The following is an 18,091-nucleotide window of genomic DNA, read 5'->3' on the forward strand; positions in this document are numbered from 1 at the left end:
TACCGCCGACACCTCATCCAACAGCTGGTAGGTGATCTCGGGGCTTGAGCCAAAAAGCGGGGCCCGTTTGCACGCATGGAGTGTGAGAAAAGATTATTTGAGGCGGGACATTTTATCTACGAGCTCCCACACCAAAGCAGCAAGGACTGTGCTGTTTGTAGCGATAGAAAAACAAAAGGAGGCAGGAGGGAAACTAATTTTTTGCAAAACCTGCAGTAACAACCCTGGCCCGCGCCCAGAAGAATGGTTCGAGCGGTTTCACACGCTGCTCAAATATCGGTATAGGAGTTGCATGCAGAATGCAAGCAAAAAAAAAAATATATCCTGTAAGTTTTTCTTGCACAGTTTGCGTTTTTCTTCGCGGCGCCAGAAACTGCCCGAGTGGTTGTGGACCGGAACGGCTGGAAAGTGGGTAAAATTTCCAAACTGCAAAGGGTTAAAGGTTGAAAGGATCGCACTGTTGCTGTAATCCTTTGAGGGAAGGAAAACTGCTCATGTTGCCACTTTTTCCTGCAATTCCCTCTTGAACATAAGAGCACTGCAATTGAATATGGAAAAAGATGAGGGTGATGCGTCGTAAGGTGTGGTAAAAGCACAGCGAGTGGTAAAGCACAGCGAGTAGGGAGAACACTACAGAAAATAGGTGGTTGGTTTTCATTAATATGTCAAAGTGTCTTGTTGCATTAGTTGTAGCTGCTTTCTGGCAGCTTAAAGAATGAAAAAAAAAAAAGATATATAATACAACTATTGGCATCCTAAACAGGATTGCAATACCACAAATTCAAAAAATGCCTCGCGGGGCTTAAAGGGCTTGTGATTGATAAAAGTACCATGTGCGTGCTTACTGGGCTGCCATTGCATGTGGCGAGATTGGTTGGGTAGCTTTTGCTAGCACTGCTAGAATGCTGTGCTGCCTATTTCAAGATTGAAGAAGTTTTCTTTTTTTTTTGGTTGAAAGCAAACAAAGCCACAAAAAAGCAATGAGTGTTAGGAGAAAAGTGGCTTCTGTTACGAACCCTTCCAGTATGAAAATTACTTTGAGTAACATGGAGCAGCACCACTTAATTGTCAAAATGTGCATCTAGATGAATGGGCTCCTCAGAGAGAGGTGATGAAGCAGTTGGGCTTGGCGGTACATTGTTACGAGGAACGGGGAGACACATCTCCAGAATGTGTGTCTCGATGATTGCCAGCCTGAGAAGAGTGTTGTGAAAGTTGAGGCTGGTGCGAGGAGGGGAAAACAGGGACAGCTACTTACTGGTGACATGTAATGCACTGTTAAGCTGAAAAATCTTTTGAGTGGCAACAGAGCAGACGAGGTTCTCTGAAGCAAGCAGTAAATGTGGTTGGAAAAACTGTCGGCCATCCGGGATATGAAGCAGCGTTTTGCAGTGACCTTTAAACTTACTGCTTTCTTGGGACTGGTGCAGCTCTCCGTCAAACAAGTTCCACATCGAGGCACTCAACCAGTTCAAGTGCCTGGATGGCCTGGCTGGCACAAAGGTTTGTTTCCTTTTCTGTTTGTCATTTACAGCTCTTTTTGTCGACGAGCAAGATTTAAAGAGCCACGAATGCTTCACTCCAATGATTGGCAGCTCAAACCGTGTTAGAATTTCAATTGGTGAGAAACAATGCTGGTAATACTGAAGAATTGGTGCTTAAAGGGGTGGATTGTAAATTGCCTGCTTTTTTACAGTGCTATATAAGGTGGCAAAAGCCTTGTCACTGTTGGGGTAGCAGCCAAATTAGGCAATCAGTACACATTTGGCTTGACACCTTCGTGAAGAAACTGGAAGTTTGGAATTGCTGATATTACCTAGCAACACATACAGCAGGGCATTTCAGCATGTAATAACCTTATGCCGCATTTTAGTGGAGCCATAGAGTTTGTCCTTGCTTTAATTAGTGAGATGACTAAAATTTAATAACTGGGGCTTACCTGAATCCTGAGTACGTTGTAAGAAAATAGTGGACTCAGTTCGGTGGTAGTTCCTTCGACTACAATAGTGATCACGTTGTGGGAACAACTCAAGAGATGGGGTGGCGTCACTTTTGCTCGAAAAGCTGCTTGCAGCCTTTGTCTTTGATGCCACCGATTCATGTTGATTTCCTCGCTGTACTTCACTGTAGGTATTTTCCAATTGCCTTATCACGAAAAAATAACACTGTTCTGTATTTGGAATGCTATGAGCTCCAGCGGCAATCCCACACAACTATTCCGGCTAACTTAATCGGTGTGAGCCAGTTGTGCAAGTTAGATGTAGTGCATCACAAGTCAAGGACAGGAAAGCAACCATTAAGTCGCTATCCTTTGTCCTGCTTTCCTCATTATGTAACGTGTTTGATAGAAGTTCGCAATAAGTTGGCACGAGCGCTATTCCGATGGGGCAACCTTTCGATTGAAGGGAAGTTGTGGGATGTCTCCAATGTCGCCTTGAAATCGTGGCTCACTGGAGTTGTCTCGGTTAGTCAACCCAGTCGCTCAGTGTGGGCGGTTGGCGTCCTCTCCCTCCATCTCCCCTGCCTTCCCTGTGACAGGCGTTCATGGACAAGGTCTTCGAGGAGGTCCTCCCAGTGCTGCCTCCTCGTGTGTGCAAGGACGTCATTCTGGCCCTGCCCCTCATCCTGGACGACTCCGAACACCACGCTGCAGCTCGCAAGCTAGGGTGAGCACGGGTGTCTGCGTCTGATTGAAAGAGGAAAGAGAAAGGACATAAACGGGAAGAACACATTTTAGGGCAGTCTAGTTTTTTCGCTACTAGTACTTGTGTGTGTGATGAGCTGTGTATTGTCGTAGGATGCAATGCGCTCAGGTGTACGTGTGTGCGGTAATGTTGTTGTTAATGGTGTTGCATTTAGACACTTTCAGTACAGTTGGCTCTCATTAATCTGACGCACTAATTTGGTTATTCAATTCATTCAATCTGTTTCAAAAGCCTGGGGGTTTGCCATATATTTCTTCAGGTAGAGAGATGTTGTTTTAGCGTGAAGGGCTGTCTTTAGAGTAATTTAAACCCCCAGGGAAATTACAGACCTGGCATTTTGCCCTGATAGACAAGTATTCTACCTGGAGATGCTTGTGTGGCAAAATGCCAATTGTCAACTGTGTGTGCAGTGCAACCTTGTTAAGTAGAGTTGGTGTGGCTAGACTAGCTGTCAGTGGCTGGTCGCTGTCCAGACTTAAGTAACCATCTCAGCTATTGTTGAAATTGTTAGGGTGCGTAAGTGTCAGTGGCGGGACCATTGATAAAAAAAAATGTAGTAACCTACTTTTTTGGAGACACTGTTTGACAAGATTTCCTCCCTCTGTCTTCCATTTCGGCTTGCAAAACAAGGTTGCGACGGTGGGTCCTGCATTATTGGGGCTATGAAGGCAAAATACAAGTGGTTCATTATAAGGAGCGCCTTGTATGGTCAACAATGAGGCCAATTTCATCGCAAAATTTAAGCAGATGATGAAGATATAAGAGGAAACGGGTGAAGTAATGGCAACTCCCCTTACCCTTTCCGGCCATTTCTCTGTGACATCGCAGAATCTTGTTTGTGCGATTGGCAGCTGCTGACCCCAAAGCCACCGCCAGGAAATTTGACTGGGTGATTGTGCAGGTCCTCTAGTTTCATGTACCACTTCAAAATGCTAACGCGCAGTCAACACACTGATAACACCGTTTTTAGTTAGTGTTCTCTCGATTGCATCACTGCTGACATTGTGTATCGGGAAAGCTTGAATGTTTTTCAATATTTCTTGCATCTTTTGAGTTAAAAAGCATCTTCTGTGACTAGAATGGAGCTGAGAGAGTCAACAAAAGGTAGTTCGTTCAAACTAAGCAAGGTTGTGTTTTTTCTCGATGGCCGCTTTAGGAGCACACCTCAGTTCAAGACCCCCATTTAGTACTGTGCGCAGCCTAGGCCACAAGTAAATGCATTGTGCAGGAAGAGACGAGAACTTCCAAACACCAGCTTCCTTTTAGTTGTGCTTTTTCTGAAGTGGTTGCTGGTACCAGCACAGTTGCCTAAAAACGTCACCAGAGTCTCGTAGATATCAATCGCAGACGCAGTAATTGATGTTTTAGCGCTCTGGCAGAGTTTAGTTAGTGTAGTCAGACCTTGGTTGCATGCTTGGTGGCCTTTCCATCGCCTTCTCTGACCCTGCTGCTACATCTTTCTGGGCTGCTGTTTTGTTATACTCGGTTACAACTCAAGAACGGCACCACCTCATGTAGTGTATCACTCCGCCGAAGCGCCGGACCCGTGACGTCAGTGCGCGCACGTTTTGAAAGGGGTTTGCTATGAATGCGTGATGTCGTCTGCCTTGTCTCACGCAGTTTGTTTGTCGTCACTGGTGTCGTTTATAAGCATATTTAGTCCAAAAAATCACGGGAACGGCTCACGCCATGTTCGAAATATTCCCAGTAACGCCCTACTTTTGCCGCGCGGAGAAACATCCGGCTACGGTGATAAGGCACAGCGGCAACTTCCGGTGCCGTTCTTAAAGGGACACTGAAGTGATATGTAAACATTGCGGGATTACTGGCGCAAATTGTAGTCCGGAGTCCCCAGGCCACGTTTCGACCACTCTGGGCGCGTTTATGCGATTTTATTTAGTAGAAAAATTAATTCGAAAATGCTGTCCTCCTCTCTTTACGCTCGCCCATTTTCTGTGGCGTTTTCGTGTGACGTCGGGAGGAGCCGAGCTCGCAATTGGCTGCGCTACTGCACGGCTCCCCGGCCTTCGGACAGAATCACTCGGCCCAGCGTTTCGTCCGCCGGCTGCCGACGGGTCGTCGCAATTCGTTCGCTCAGTTGAAACGAAGCGAGGACACGTTTGTGAATGGAAGAATGTGCCTTTCTTTACTTGGCTAGTTTGTACACTGTATCTAGCTCCAAGTCAAGGTCGCTTCACACAATCGCTGCACAAGTGCACATGCGACGCTTCGCTGACTGGTACGCCAGTAGGAAAATATAAGGCCTCTTGAAGGTGGGAGAAGAGTCAGCGAAGTCAATATAGGTACTAAGGAAATAAAATCAACTCATATTTTTACCGTACAGCGTAAAACTAGGGTGAGGGAAGCACTTTTTTGCGCTGGGCGAACAAGCACAGCGGCCAGCAGCACGACTACGCATCTGCGAACGCTTTTCCGTCTAAGAAATGCAATTGCTAGACGTGAGATATTGTGGAAACTTGGGGGATGCTTACTGCACGAGCGCAAAACAACAAATAGTCACCTAAAGTACTTCAAATGATAAGACTAAATAAAAGTGTAAACTGGTTATACGTTATATACCTTATATATCCAACCTCAGCAGATCTGGCCTGTGGCCCAGTGGTCTAAGGCGCTATGTTATCGTTTTGCAAGTCGCAAGTTCGAATCCCCGAGGGTACATCATTTTTTTTTTTTTTTTTTGCCAGTTGCTTTTTCGTTTTCGGCCGATGTTTTCTAAACTGAGTTCCCCATTTTTGGGCCGTAACGTTCCCTGCTCCACGAGCGAGTTCGCAGAACGCGCGCAGACTACCACTGACACGCTAGCGAGTTCTCGTTAGCGTGCTGTTGCCAGAAGCACCAACTGCTTGCGGGCAGTGGGCACAGGCCTGAATCAGCACACCCTTGGCCTGGTGCGAACACGCTTTTTACGATACAGGCATGAGTGAGGCAAGCTTTGAATATGCGGGAAAAGCGCATGGCATTTGAGCGTCAGCGGTGACGCGGAGGGCGTTCATCCACTGCGTAGGCCTCGGCGAGTGATTTCTACTATTCCAAGCCGTCCTGGGGGGCTTATCTCAGGCATTTTACAGCCGACAATATGGCAGAAGGGCGGTACGGCGATTACTGAGATATCGAGAATGCCCATCCAACGATGCTGTCGGATGTCAAACATGTTGTTTTACAGAACCGAAACTTGTTTGAATGCTAACCTCGGACATCGTCCAATCACGGTGCCATCTCCTCGCGACGTCACAGCTCTAGTTGGCGCGGCCGCCACAGACCGCGCATAGTAGTTTTTCTTCTTTCCCGCTTTATAAAATAATTAACGACTTATCAACCGGATAAACGATGAAAAGTGTGGTAATTTGAGCCAGTCTACGCAGTGCAAGCAAAACCGGGTGCTTGACAAATTCACTTCAGTGTCCCTTTAAGTTGTCACCGAGTATACCTAACGTGGCCAACAATGGGTTGTTCCTGTCGTAATTTCTCCTTCGCCTCCTCCTCCTCCTCCAGCGAGCTGTTCAACGACGACAAGGAGTTGGGCCCCACCATCCTTGAGGCTCTGAGCAGCCTGCATGGGGAGCCGGAAGTGATTGTCCAGGTGAGCGGGCCTCTGCTGCTGCTGCAGCAGTGCTACTCGCGTCAAGTCCCTCATCCAACATTCTCAGCTCTGTTGGAATCGATTGATCTGTACAACCACCTCTTACAGTTTGTTCTCCCCGCAACTTCTCTCCCCAACTTAGTTGCAATATTCCACTCCCCAGATAGGAAGAAGAAGTTTGGCACTTCCTGCATGATGCGGAACATTAGCTAAACGTGTTGATAAGCCACGCACAGCCCCTAGACCAACCTAAAGGATCCCAAAACGGACCTTATTTCTTAAGAGAATGCGTAGAATTGAGCTGAGAGGACATTTTTGGTGTAACAAAAAGCAAAATCGTGAAAGTTGGGGGGAAAAAATTTAGCATTGCTGAGGCTCAAACACAGGCTAGGCTGTTCACGCTAAAGCTTACCATTCTACACCTAAGCTACTGGGGCGGAACAGTGGAGTTTTTCTCGCAGTTACTGAAAAGAATGGAAGGAGTGTATGCAGCAAGTGCCTGGCTTGCACCTATCTATGAAAGGAATGTCGCAACTTATGTACAGTAGAAGCTCATTACACTGTACCTGGCGGGAAGGCAAAAATGCTGCGTACAAAGTGGTTTCACAGCTCAGTCAGTTGCTGTGGACTTGAGAATGTTGGTGGGTGGTATTTGGTGTGAATACTTTGTGCCCACGAACTTCGACTGAAGCAAACATGGGCTGACTGCATCTTATCGCAATACTACCTAAGGTTGCAATAACACTGAAAGGCGGGCTAGTTGGTGACCATTCATAGCTGTAACTTTTGCGCACACAAAAAACGAGGACTGCGTGTCTCTGTTTAGTCCTTGTTTTTGTGTGCGCAAAAGTTATACCTAAGGTTGTCTTCGTGGCACATTACGTTGCCTGCTTGAAATGTTGAAGCTTTTATCAGGGGCCCTGTGAAACTGCCGAGAATTGCAGGGCTAATCAATGGTGAGCGAGTGTTTGGGGAGGCCTTACTCAGAAATACTAGACAGTTCATCTTAAATACTAGCTAGCCCCGTTGTAGCGCATCAAGATCTTTTGCATTAGTCATGAGGTGGACTTTCCAGCCATTGGAAATGTATAATAGTCTCTGACGTGCTTTTTCTTTTCTCCCAGTGTGCAAGAAAATGTAGGCAATGTGCATGGTCTTGCCATAGCTCTAAACGTTATCAGCACATCAAACAACCATTGCATGTGAAACTGGACACTTACTGTTGGCATTTAGTTATTGCTGTTTGCTGTCACTTCTGGAAGGACTTTTGCCTAATTTTAACTGTAACCTTTTGTTAAAAGAGCCTTACAGAAGGTGTCCGAAAGCTGTTTGTGCGTACATAACTGGAATCGCTGTCTGATTTCTTTGTGCAAACAGCCCTGGGTGTGTACTGCCTTCTGTGGGAAACTGTGTAGTGGTGAAGACAGGATTTGCTAACCCTTTCCGTGCTGCAGACTCAAGTGGAATAAAGCAACACGGCACTTGTGTCAATCTTGAACCTCACTTTATTGTTGTTTAACAGGTTCGGACCCGTGTCCTGACGGTTCTGAAGTCGCTGAAGCTCGAGCAGCTTCCCTGCGTTGTCAAGTTCGTGCTGTCCAACTGCACGGCCCAGGAGGCTCCACAGGTAGGTTGGACTCCCCACACCCAAAGAAGCAGCTTGTGTTCTTAGAGACTCGGCAGTGAAGCTCCTTACCACTCCATTTGAGTCGGTCATAAGTGGTCAATGATTCCAATCGCTAATTTTATGGTGCTCAACCCGCTTCTGAAACGAGTAAAGCCATTTGGTGCGTAGCTTCTGAACCAGTGGTTGGTGAACGTCTTCATTCATGTGATAGGGGAATTTACTGAATTGGGATTTTTTTGAAGAAGATTTGAAGCCACAGTACAACCCTGATTATACAGTTAAACCTTGCTGTAGTGAAGTTGAAGGGGTGCCGCGATTTGCTCGTTATAACCAATAGTTCGTTATAGCCGTAAAGGGCATTTGCTGCTAATATTGTGCACTGTTCTTGCCCAGAACAAATAGCAGGCAAAATTGGATCTCGCCGTATGGCAGTACGCAACAAAGTAAACTGCATCCCTGAGATAGAAGGAAAAGTCGTGCATCTACTGTATTGCAGTTCAAAATACGTAACTTGTATTTCAGACAAACTTTGCTGCGAATAAGTCCGTAATTGCGTGTTGACGCATCTTTCCGATGCGAATGATGGCTCGCTTAGCTGTGTGCGCGACGTGACGGCTTTTATCACAGCCGCCTTCTGGTCTAGTGCTATATAATAGTCTCCGCATTCGCTTTCCCGCCTGACGCATTCATGCTGCTCAAATCACGCGCTGCTGGCACGCAGCACGATAAAAGATAAGGCTGAAGCACTCAAAAAAAAGATTGCCCCATGGAGCAAGAGCCTCTGTCAGGCTGTAGCCTTTAGCTCTTGCTTCACTTTCCACGGATTGGAAAGAAGCGAATAAACTTAAAACTTGGAAAAAAAAAAAAAAAGCACGCAACTTCAGCAATGTGGCTCCTGCGGCGCACGTCCACGAGTGACAACAGTTGCAGGCGAGTGCAGTGGCTTCGTGTCGTGTGCACCGAGAGGAAGGTGAGAGAATTCCTCCGTAGGAGGATAGCTTCCCAGGCGCAGCGGATGCGAGGCACGCTGTCCGGCTTTGCACGTGTTGCAGGAGGAGGATGCGTGGCGGGAGTTTTGAACTGCTAAATACAGTTTTCGCATTGTGCAACGTCTCAAATCCACATTGCGCACCGTTGCGAAATTGGCTCAAAAATTTATTTCCCAACAAAATTTGCTTGTTAGACCCTGTAACAGGCTAATTTTACCTCGTTAAAATAAGGTTTTAAATACATTGGCCTCTATGGGGACTTTCAAGGGGAATTACAATTTGCTCGTTACATCCATTAATTCGTTATAGCCAGTCTCGTTATAACGAGGTTTTAACTGTATGAACTTTTCTTAGAATTTTGTGAAAAGGTCGTATAATTTGGTGTCATATAACCTGAACTGCGTGAATCTCACTTTTGTACATGCAAAAAGGTCGTATAATTGGGTGTCGTATAACCTGAACTGTATGAATCACTTTTGTACACGTGAATTGAAACCTCAAATTTCTGGAAGACAGAAAAAGAATTACTTGGATATTTTGTGCGCCCCCATTGCGTCCCGGTTGAGTGCTGCCTTCGAACTAAGAGAAGGGGGCGGCTTGATTCCCGGCCGCAGCAACTGCTTTTCAGATGCAGGTGGAAAGCAAAAATGCCCTGTGTTGAAATTTCGGCGCACATTCCACAGGTGATCAAAATTGATGCGGAGTTCTCCGCTAGGCGTAGCTTCAGTGCATTAAACCCCCAAACAGGGAGGAGGGGAGGGAAATTTGGACTTCTGGATGAGGAGGAAGGTGCAAAAGAAGAAGGGAGGAGCGAGGTCTGTCACACATCTGTCATGCAGCTCGGGGAATGCTATAATAGCATCACAATGACAGCCATCGGAGGTGAAATATACGCTTTTGTGTCCCGAAAACTGTTTTGTGTTGGTACTTCCTTTCTTGAGTGCTGTTACAACGTGCATCTATAAAACTGTACTCGATTATGTTTAGATCTCTTTTTTTAGATGCGTCAGTGTTGATCAGAAAATCCTTCCAAGTCCTCGCACAAACTTTCAGTTCAGGCTTTTGTCCTTATTTATTGAAGAGATTTGAACAACTGATATTGTTGGGGAGAACATGAAGTCGTCTACAGCGTAGCGCGCGGGGATGGATGCTAAGCTGTCATTTATGGCAGAAAACTCGTTATGCAGAATAGTAGCATATGGAACTAACATTTGACTGCCTTGCAGATTGTTTCGGAATTGCGGGCCAACCTCGAGCTCCGTCAAGTGCTTCCTGATGGCTTTTCTTCAACACCGAGGAGCTTCTGGTACAGTAGAGCTGCTGCACGTACATTGTACCAGATGAGAACGTCGTTTTCTCGCAGTTGCGAAGCCTGTGTATTTAATTCTGTGCACAACTCAAGGAGTGCAGTAAGGCTAACATCATCATTCTTACTTGTGTAGGGGCAGAAGTTACAACCGTTTGAAGTGTAGGCTTGACAGGCGAAATCAGTTTTGCTGGGTCTCGCTTTTCAAGCCTAAACTTCAAGCGGTCGTAACCTCTGGCTCTACACAGGTAGAATGATGACGCTAGTCCTATTGCACTGCTTGACTTGTGCACTGGTACGATGTTCAGCTGCGTCTCTCCAGCTGTTTAAATAACAAAGGAGTGTCAACAAATTACACCTAAAAATCTGAATAAATTTAAAAATAGTTGTCTCGTACAAAAACGAAAATTCATATCTACAATCAGGAGGAGGAACTACGCATATCCTCCAGTTTTCACCATCATAACTATAATAGAGTTTTCTGGCTTAAGACCAGGGCCTACTTGCTCGAACAAACATGCTTATTAACTGTTTTTTTTGACAGTCTTATCTTATCCATGGGCTTCAATAAGTCCACAAATGAGATTCAGACAAGTGCACTTTCCCCAAAGCACGCGGGCTAGGTTATAGAGCGGTCTTATTGAAGTGTATAGGGACAGCAGGTACCTAGATGTGCACGGTAGGGGCCCATAGGGAAGGGCGGAGAATGCGGCAGAAATACTGTTGCTTAGGCATTGCCGACCAAGAGCAAGCCTTTGCTTTGAACAATTGTCGGTACAATTCTATAAATTTGGCTCATCAGGCGGCTTACGTGAACACTACAGTCGAATCCCGCTACAACGAAATTGACGGGACGTGCGAAAAATTTCGTTGAAGCGAAAATTCGTTGAGGCGAAATCTGCCCCACACACCACGGAAAGGCCAGAAAAATAGCCCCGTGCGTTTCCGCAACATTGGCAGCATAATACAATGTTTAGAAAAAGGAATGACGCGCAATAACTCATGTTTATTCGGATAACAAACATACCAATGGTATCTGTTTTTTCACCACCCAAAGAACCACTCAAAGAACACAGGCGCAAAACGTATCGCTGTACAACAAGGCGTGTCCACCGAGCTGATTACTTGCAGATAGCTGCTAGGCCGTGGGAAGCCCCCCTCTTGCTTGTGGCAGGAGCAGTGCCGTTATCTTATCCTCTGACAGGGCACGGCAGCTACTGACCTTGGCAGGCAAGACGCGCGCGCTTGCATTTAACATGACCGCGCGCTCGCGACTAAGATAGGATGACTAGGCTTCAAGACCAAATGCGCAAACACGATTTTCGCTCTTGGCTATGAAGAATGGTAGAAGGAAAACGGCAAGGACAGCTGCTCACAACGCATACATGACGGCACCGCGCCAGCAGCGGAGCACATTCATGCAATTTCAACTGGATACGGATTGGCTGTAGCTCTGGGGCTCCGCCTTGGCGAAGCGGGCCTGCGCCTCGTGTAAAGACGGCCAGCCACATCGTTATCACCATCAAGCAATGGCGTGTGCCTATGAGTTATTTTTTGTTTTGTTTTGGGTGGCGGTGTGGTCGCAACGCGCTTTTTCGGTGAAACTAACAGTGGTGGAACTGCTGCGCCAATTGCGCCAAGCTGCGCCAATAAGGTCACCCTGCTCCATGCTGCTCCAAAAGCGTGTTATTTTGAATATTTGCTCCATGTCTGCTCCAAAATAGTCAGCGGGTAACGGTGGTTTCTACCGGGAACGAAAACGAAGCTCACGGCCGGACTGGAGGAGCGGCGAGCGCGCACTTTCATACGGCCTGCGCACCCAACAAGGAAACGATACAGCAGATTCTTGACAGAGTGAGGGCGCTTCGAACCAACCCTCTGTAGAGTTCCTGTATATCGCGTAGCGGAAGAGTTGCGCGTCTGATTGCCACATGCCGCGGGTTCCAGTTCGACAGTGAAGCCCGCTTTCAGCGCTGCGCACAATACCCCATATTCAGTCAGTTCTGCTCAACTGGGCATCGGCGGTTGCGGAAGCGGTGGCAGCAGCGGCAACTCAGCTGATAAGCAGCCGACTATGGTACGCCGGTTTTTGTTCGCGCCTATCGTCGCCACTACCCCTCGCCGCTGTCGCTAGCGCGGCGGCCCGGCGTCAGCTCCTACATGCGAGACGGGTGGCTTTCCCGCACGACCTGGAACTCAAGGTGGCGGATAAACGCGCAACTCTGCTCCCCGAGGGGAGTTATATACAGGAACTCTAACCCTCTACCCTCCCAACCCTCTTTTTTCTTAGTCGACGCATCGCCTCTGGCCGAGCGAGCCGGCAACGCTTGCCGCACGTGTTTTGGATCTGCCGCGGAATATCACCGGTACCAATAAATGCCTTCGCTGCTATATCTCACCAAAAAGAAGACTCGTTGTGCACTTCAGTTGCATGATTAAGAGTTTTAGCTGTATGTTTTTGACAGTGCGCTCGCTGCCAGCGGTCCGCTCAGCCCGACCGGAGCGTGAGCAGCAGAAACGCGTTTAGCTAAGCGATAACCGTATCTCCCTCGGCAGGAAATCATTCGCGTCACTGGTTGTGCCCTGTGCGCGTGCAAACCAAGACATCATCCAAAAGGAAAAATAAGAACTGATATTTCAGTCACGGAAAATGCCGCGTTTATTGCCTGCCGCACCATTTTCATATACAGTCTACGCCCGTTACAACGGACCCTCTGAATCCGGAAAAAAACGTCCGCTGTAGCCGAAGTATGCAGTATCCGACGGGAAGGGGGGGGGGCTATGAGCTCTACAGTGAGTACTTTGACCGATATTGCATGCATAGTATATACACTTTGTTCTTTCTACACGCCTGCAGCACCTCTGCACAGTGTTCGCGCGAGGGCAAAGAATCGCGTAAACACCGTTTCCAAAACTTAGCACTGGCACTTCGAAAAGGCCTAGCGCATGTGGTCAAGCCTGTAAAGACGCAAAATAAGCTGAGCAAATAACGCAAGAATATAACTAGGCGCAATTATAAACCAGCTATAAAACATCAGTCGTGCCCATCAGCATTAGCTAGGCTCTTTTAAATCCCCTCACGACGAGGCAGGTTTTCCCGAAACCGTTCGTCAAACAAATCGGATCGCTGCCTGACGTTCCCTCAAGGCAGATTCCACATTTTTAGCGATTTTATTCTGGTCATTGAAACAGATGTAATGAAATAATCTCATGATGGTCAGCTGTAAAATCGAAAGTTAGACCAGTTGGACTGCGCACGGTTACCGGCAGATTGCACACAATGGATGGGGAACAACCCCTACTTGAGGCATTTCTTACCTTTTTCACCGAACGGAACGGGAACGATGCATGCGTGGGAATAATAAAAGCCGAACTTCACTGAACCCGAGTTTTTTATTACATAAAAAAACTGACGAGGGCAGACTCGCCTCCGAGTGCACCACTTCGAGTATTCGATTGCCCTGTTTTCAATCTCACCGGAGTCGCGTTTATCGGCAGCGGCCTTGTTCTTGATGGTATAGCTGACACTGTGCTTAGAAAGGCCTGTACTTCTGGCGATGTCAGCCTGTTTTTCCTCGTGTTCAACAGCGTTAATTACGCTTAATTTATCCGACAGTGAAATCAGCTACCTTGCCGCTCATGCCGCTGGTCGCACAAAAAAAAAAAAAGCCACTGGCTTGGCTTGGCTGCGCCAACGACCCGGCTGCCAGCAATGTTGCCAGACATAATAGTTTTCTTGCCAAAATAAACGAAAAAGCACACCGGGCGCCGGTCCCGCGGAAGTCCGCCATAAACGTTCAGTCGAAACAATTTTCGCCTAAAATTTAGTCTGTTGTAGCCGATAGTCTGCTCTAGCCGGGTCCGTTGTGAGCGGAGTGGACTCCATTTAAAATGCATGGGTAGCAGACAAACCAACAGAAATGGTCTGTTGTAACCGAAAGTCCGTTGTTGCCGGATCCGCTGTAACGAGCGTAGACTGTAATACAGTCGCTGGTAAGATATGAAGGCCTCGCATATTTTTCTTCATGTGCCCCGAGTTAAAATGTTTCTTTCAATTTTTTGATTAGGCGCTTTCGAGTGATAATGTTAGGCTGTTTGACCCTATTGGACCGAACATTCAGAAGGGGGGAAGGAGTCGCCTATTTTAATGACGCACATCTAAATTTACACGGACAGGTATCACGTGTAGCCACGGCAGGGCTAGGGCAGTGGCCAATGCGCGCGCGCCGCCGCTCTACCCCGCCCGTGCTGTAGGTCAACCGGCGAGGGTTGGTCCGCAGCGCCACGAACTAGCGGCGGTGAAAGGTGGGAACTATACCCGAAGCGCAGGCCGTATGAAAGTGCGCGCCCGCCGCTCCTCCAGCCCGCCGCTCGACTCAGCCAAGAAGATGATGAGTAACGCTGGCCTCCTCATTTCAAGAGGCATGAGTAAGAAGTGCTTTGGTGATGTTCAGAGTGGTCAAAGTCTTTTGAAGGAGGGCCAGATGAAGCTATAAGTAAACCTGTCCAGTGTCGTGCAGAAAGCAATGAGGCTCCTTGTACAATTGCTCTCTTGAATTAGTTTTTTTTTTGTGCTTTAAATAAATTTTTGAAACAAAAACATCTAAAAGCTTCTTTTGGTGCTTTTATGGTCTGTATGGTTCTCTTTATTTGGCAGTTTAATTGCATGTCGAGGAATCGCGCTTGACTCTGGGTAGCAGTCCTTGCATGACAATTTAAGTGGTCCAAAATAACCTGCTCCAAAAGCTGGAAAGGGTGCTCCAAATCCACATTTTTGCTGCTCCAAGCACTGCTCCAAGTAGCCAGTTGTCTGTTCCACCACTGAACTAAGCGTCCAGAATGTATAAAAAGTTACAGATAGCTGGCGCTATGCTTATTTTATTGTAAAATAATTGTTCAAACCCAGCCCAAATCATCGAAAATTTCGTTGAAGTGAAAGCAAGCCTGACAAATGGTTCGTTGTGGCGAGGACTTTGTTGCATTGACTTCTATGGCTAGCTGACGGGGAATTGGAAATATTTCGTTGAAGCGGAAATTTCGTTTAAGCGGCGTTCGTTGTAGCGGGGTTCGACTGTATAGCGAATCATTTACAATAACCTGGTAACTGGCCAACTCGTGCGACGCGTCCTCTCTGTGCCGTTTCCGGTGGCACGCAGTGTACGCTCTACCTGTGCTTTCTCTGCTGAAAGAGGCCCTGCACAGGCGGTGGGTGCCCGGGGCGAGAGCCATGAACCGGTAGCCTGTTTTGAAATTGTCTACTAAGCGGCGCAGCTGTTGCGAAATCGTCTGATCAAGCGGTGCTTAGCAGACGATTTCAGTAAATGATTTGAATCGTCTGTTAGCGGCCCGCCCGTCGTGTGCGGACTCCAAACTGTTACTCATGAAAGCTCGTGTGACATTATGCTACCCGGAGTGCGACATCACATTGGCGCGACCTTGACGCACGTTTTAGTCTTGTGAGGAATTAGTCACGAGTGGGCTTCGAGTTCCTCGTCTCCCACACGGATGCAAATGGCCCTATAGGGAGGGTCAGCGTAAGTCTGTGTATAAGACTGCTCGGAGCAGGCTTGTGCACGGTCATACTGCAATCTTATTTAGAGTCTCGTTCACTGTGTCACAAGTTTCCAGAAAGCGTCTTCTAGCCTAGGGAACGTAAGACCCCAAATAAGCCTGCCAATAAGATTTAAACTGCGAATAATATGGGCTTCAAGCTGCGAGCCCAGCTTCATGAGAACATGAGAAGGACAATTTTTCGCGGTGGTGCAGCTTGTGGGATGTAGTCACAGTTCATTTACTACCGTATTTACTTGAATCTAACGCGCCCTCGATTGTAACACGCACCCGTTTTGTGTGGTCCAAAGAAGAAAAAAAAAAAAACGCTATTTCCTCGATTGTAACATGCACTAGACTTTCATTATTGAATACAGAAGTGCAACTTTTTCTCACTTGGAACAAGCAACATTTATTCCTAAGGTAACACGAAATGAAATGTGCCAGTTATTGCCGGCAAGACAGTCACCACGACGACAGTCCGGGGCAGCGGCAGCTCTGTCGTTACGGGTCTCTGAGCCGCTCGCTGCTGCTGCTTGTACTCCGCCAGCGGGTCTTCTATTTTGGGATATTGCTCCCTTTTTGGTCCGCTGGACCCTTTCCGTGACCCCTTGCTTGCGAAGATTTTGTCTCTCTGTTTGCGCCAGTCCTGCACGTAAGTGTCCGGAACACCGAACGCATGTGACGCGGGGCGATTTCCATCGCTTTTGGCGCACAAGATTACTTTCTTCTTAAATGCAGCATTGTGGTGAACCCGCCGTGTCTTTGCAGTGGGAAATTCCATGGCGGAAAGAAAGAACGCAGACAACAAAGGCAAACATGCGCCGACTACGAAGTGCTGGCTACGCGTTCTGTAGTCAAGCAGCCATCTTGAAACGTTGATGGCAATACAGTGCCACAATTTTGAGTCGTACTCGATTGTAAAGTGCATGTAATTTTGGGACCTATTTTTCTGGAAAAAAGGTGCGCGTTAGATTTGAGTAAATACGGTATATGACTATCTTCATCTAAGTGGCGGTCTTATTTCCCCGAGAGTTTCTTGCGTTTTAACCTTGCTGGTCTGACTTGGATGCTAAGATGAAGTGCGGTGTTTCATTCCTTTACCACAGTTTGTGTTTGTAAGCTGGGATTCAGTGGGGGAAAAAAGCTGTGCCACTACGTAAAGTGTCACTCGTTGGTGGGCGGCTCAAAGTCCACAATGCCTGTTGCGCGAGGCCACCGACGTTAGGGGCGCTTTTGAAACTGTTATTGACTTGGTATTTTGTGCCTACTCTTGAAGCCACTGGCTGAGCAAAAGCCTCAGACGTCTCATCAGACATGAAAAGAGACCGTATTTGCCGTCATTTGCAGCACGAATGGTGCCGAAATAACCGCCACTGTAAATGGGAAGTAAATTGGAGTCTTCTGGATTCGTGTGGGTTCACACGTGCACTGGCACGTGCGTAGAATGGGTCTGCGAAGGGGCGCTGTGACTGTGAAAGCTGCCGCGCGGCCAGTCCGCCTGTCTGGGTAATTTGCATCAAGAGACAAAGAAGTGTGGAAGTGAAGAAAGAGACTCTAACACGATGCAGCACTAACAAAGTCTTTGGTAATCGCTTGGCCTTCGCCTTCAAAACGAGTAAGCAGGCTTAAATGTTCCTGGTAGGGGTGTGCGAATATCAATTTTTTAATTTCGAAGCGAATTCGAATAATAAAAACAAAGTTCGAATCGAATCGAATATTTTTCGAATATTTTTCGAATACGAATACTTATTGTTTTTTGTAAAATTAATGTTTTCACCATCTAGAGACACAAAAACTGCAACTTTATTGCACAACAAATCACACAAAGTGAAATTAGGAATTACACAATACCATTGCCTTAACAGGTTAAGGTCTGCACTCACTTAAATGTTAACATGGAGAAAGGTTAACTGCTCGACATGTTCGGGGAGCAGTGACAACCTCCTGCTCGTCACCACTTTACCAGATACCGAAAACAGCCGCTCACTTGAGACGCCGCAACAGCCAAGCGTGAACCGCATGGTGCGTTTTTGCACGCGATTCGCTCGCCTCAGCTCTGCGAGCGCTGTATTTTCACGCCCACATCGACGATTTCGCGCCCGCGGTAGCGCCTACCTCGGTCAGAAAATGACGCACGACGCGCGCGGCAGAATGGAGGAGCCTGACTACTTGCGATGAAAATCGAGACAGCCGGCTTGGCTCCGCCGGAGATGGTTAGGCTTAGCACCCCGGCAAATATTTTATGGGCGCTTTCACTAGCGGCGCGGATGATGTTTTATAGTACCGTTTTCGCATGCATTATCAGCTCCT

At 47.3% G+C, this 18,091-nt stretch overlaps 1 protein-coding gene across 1 annotated transcript in view; it reads left to right on the top strand.

Moving 5' to 3' along the window:
- Fancd2 (Fanconi anemia complementation group D2) overlaps positions 1-18,091 on the top strand; it is a 92,407-nt gene that overhangs the window by 5,690 nt on the left and 68,626 nt on the right. The window contains exons 9-13 of the mRNA XM_077698066.1: positions 1,431-1,503; positions 2,539-2,666; positions 6,219-6,306; positions 7,829-7,933; positions 10,149-10,228. Of these exons, the coding sequence (XP_077554192.1) occupies positions 1,431-1,503; positions 2,539-2,666; positions 6,219-6,306; positions 7,829-7,933; positions 10,149-10,228 (474 nt within the window). The remainder of the gene's footprint in view (positions 1-1,430; positions 1,504-2,538; positions 2,667-6,218; positions 6,307-7,828; positions 7,934-10,148; positions 10,229-18,091) is intronic.

Source organism: Haemaphysalis longicornis, unplaced genomic scaffold (assembly GCF_048455015.1).
Source record: "Haemaphysalis longicornis isolate Haplotype H1 unplaced genomic scaffold, Haemaphysalis longicornis Haplotype H1 scaffold_2, whole genome shotgun sequence".
NCBI lineage: Eukaryota > Metazoa > Arthropoda > Arachnida > Ixodida > Ixodidae > Haemaphysalis > Haemaphysalis longicornis.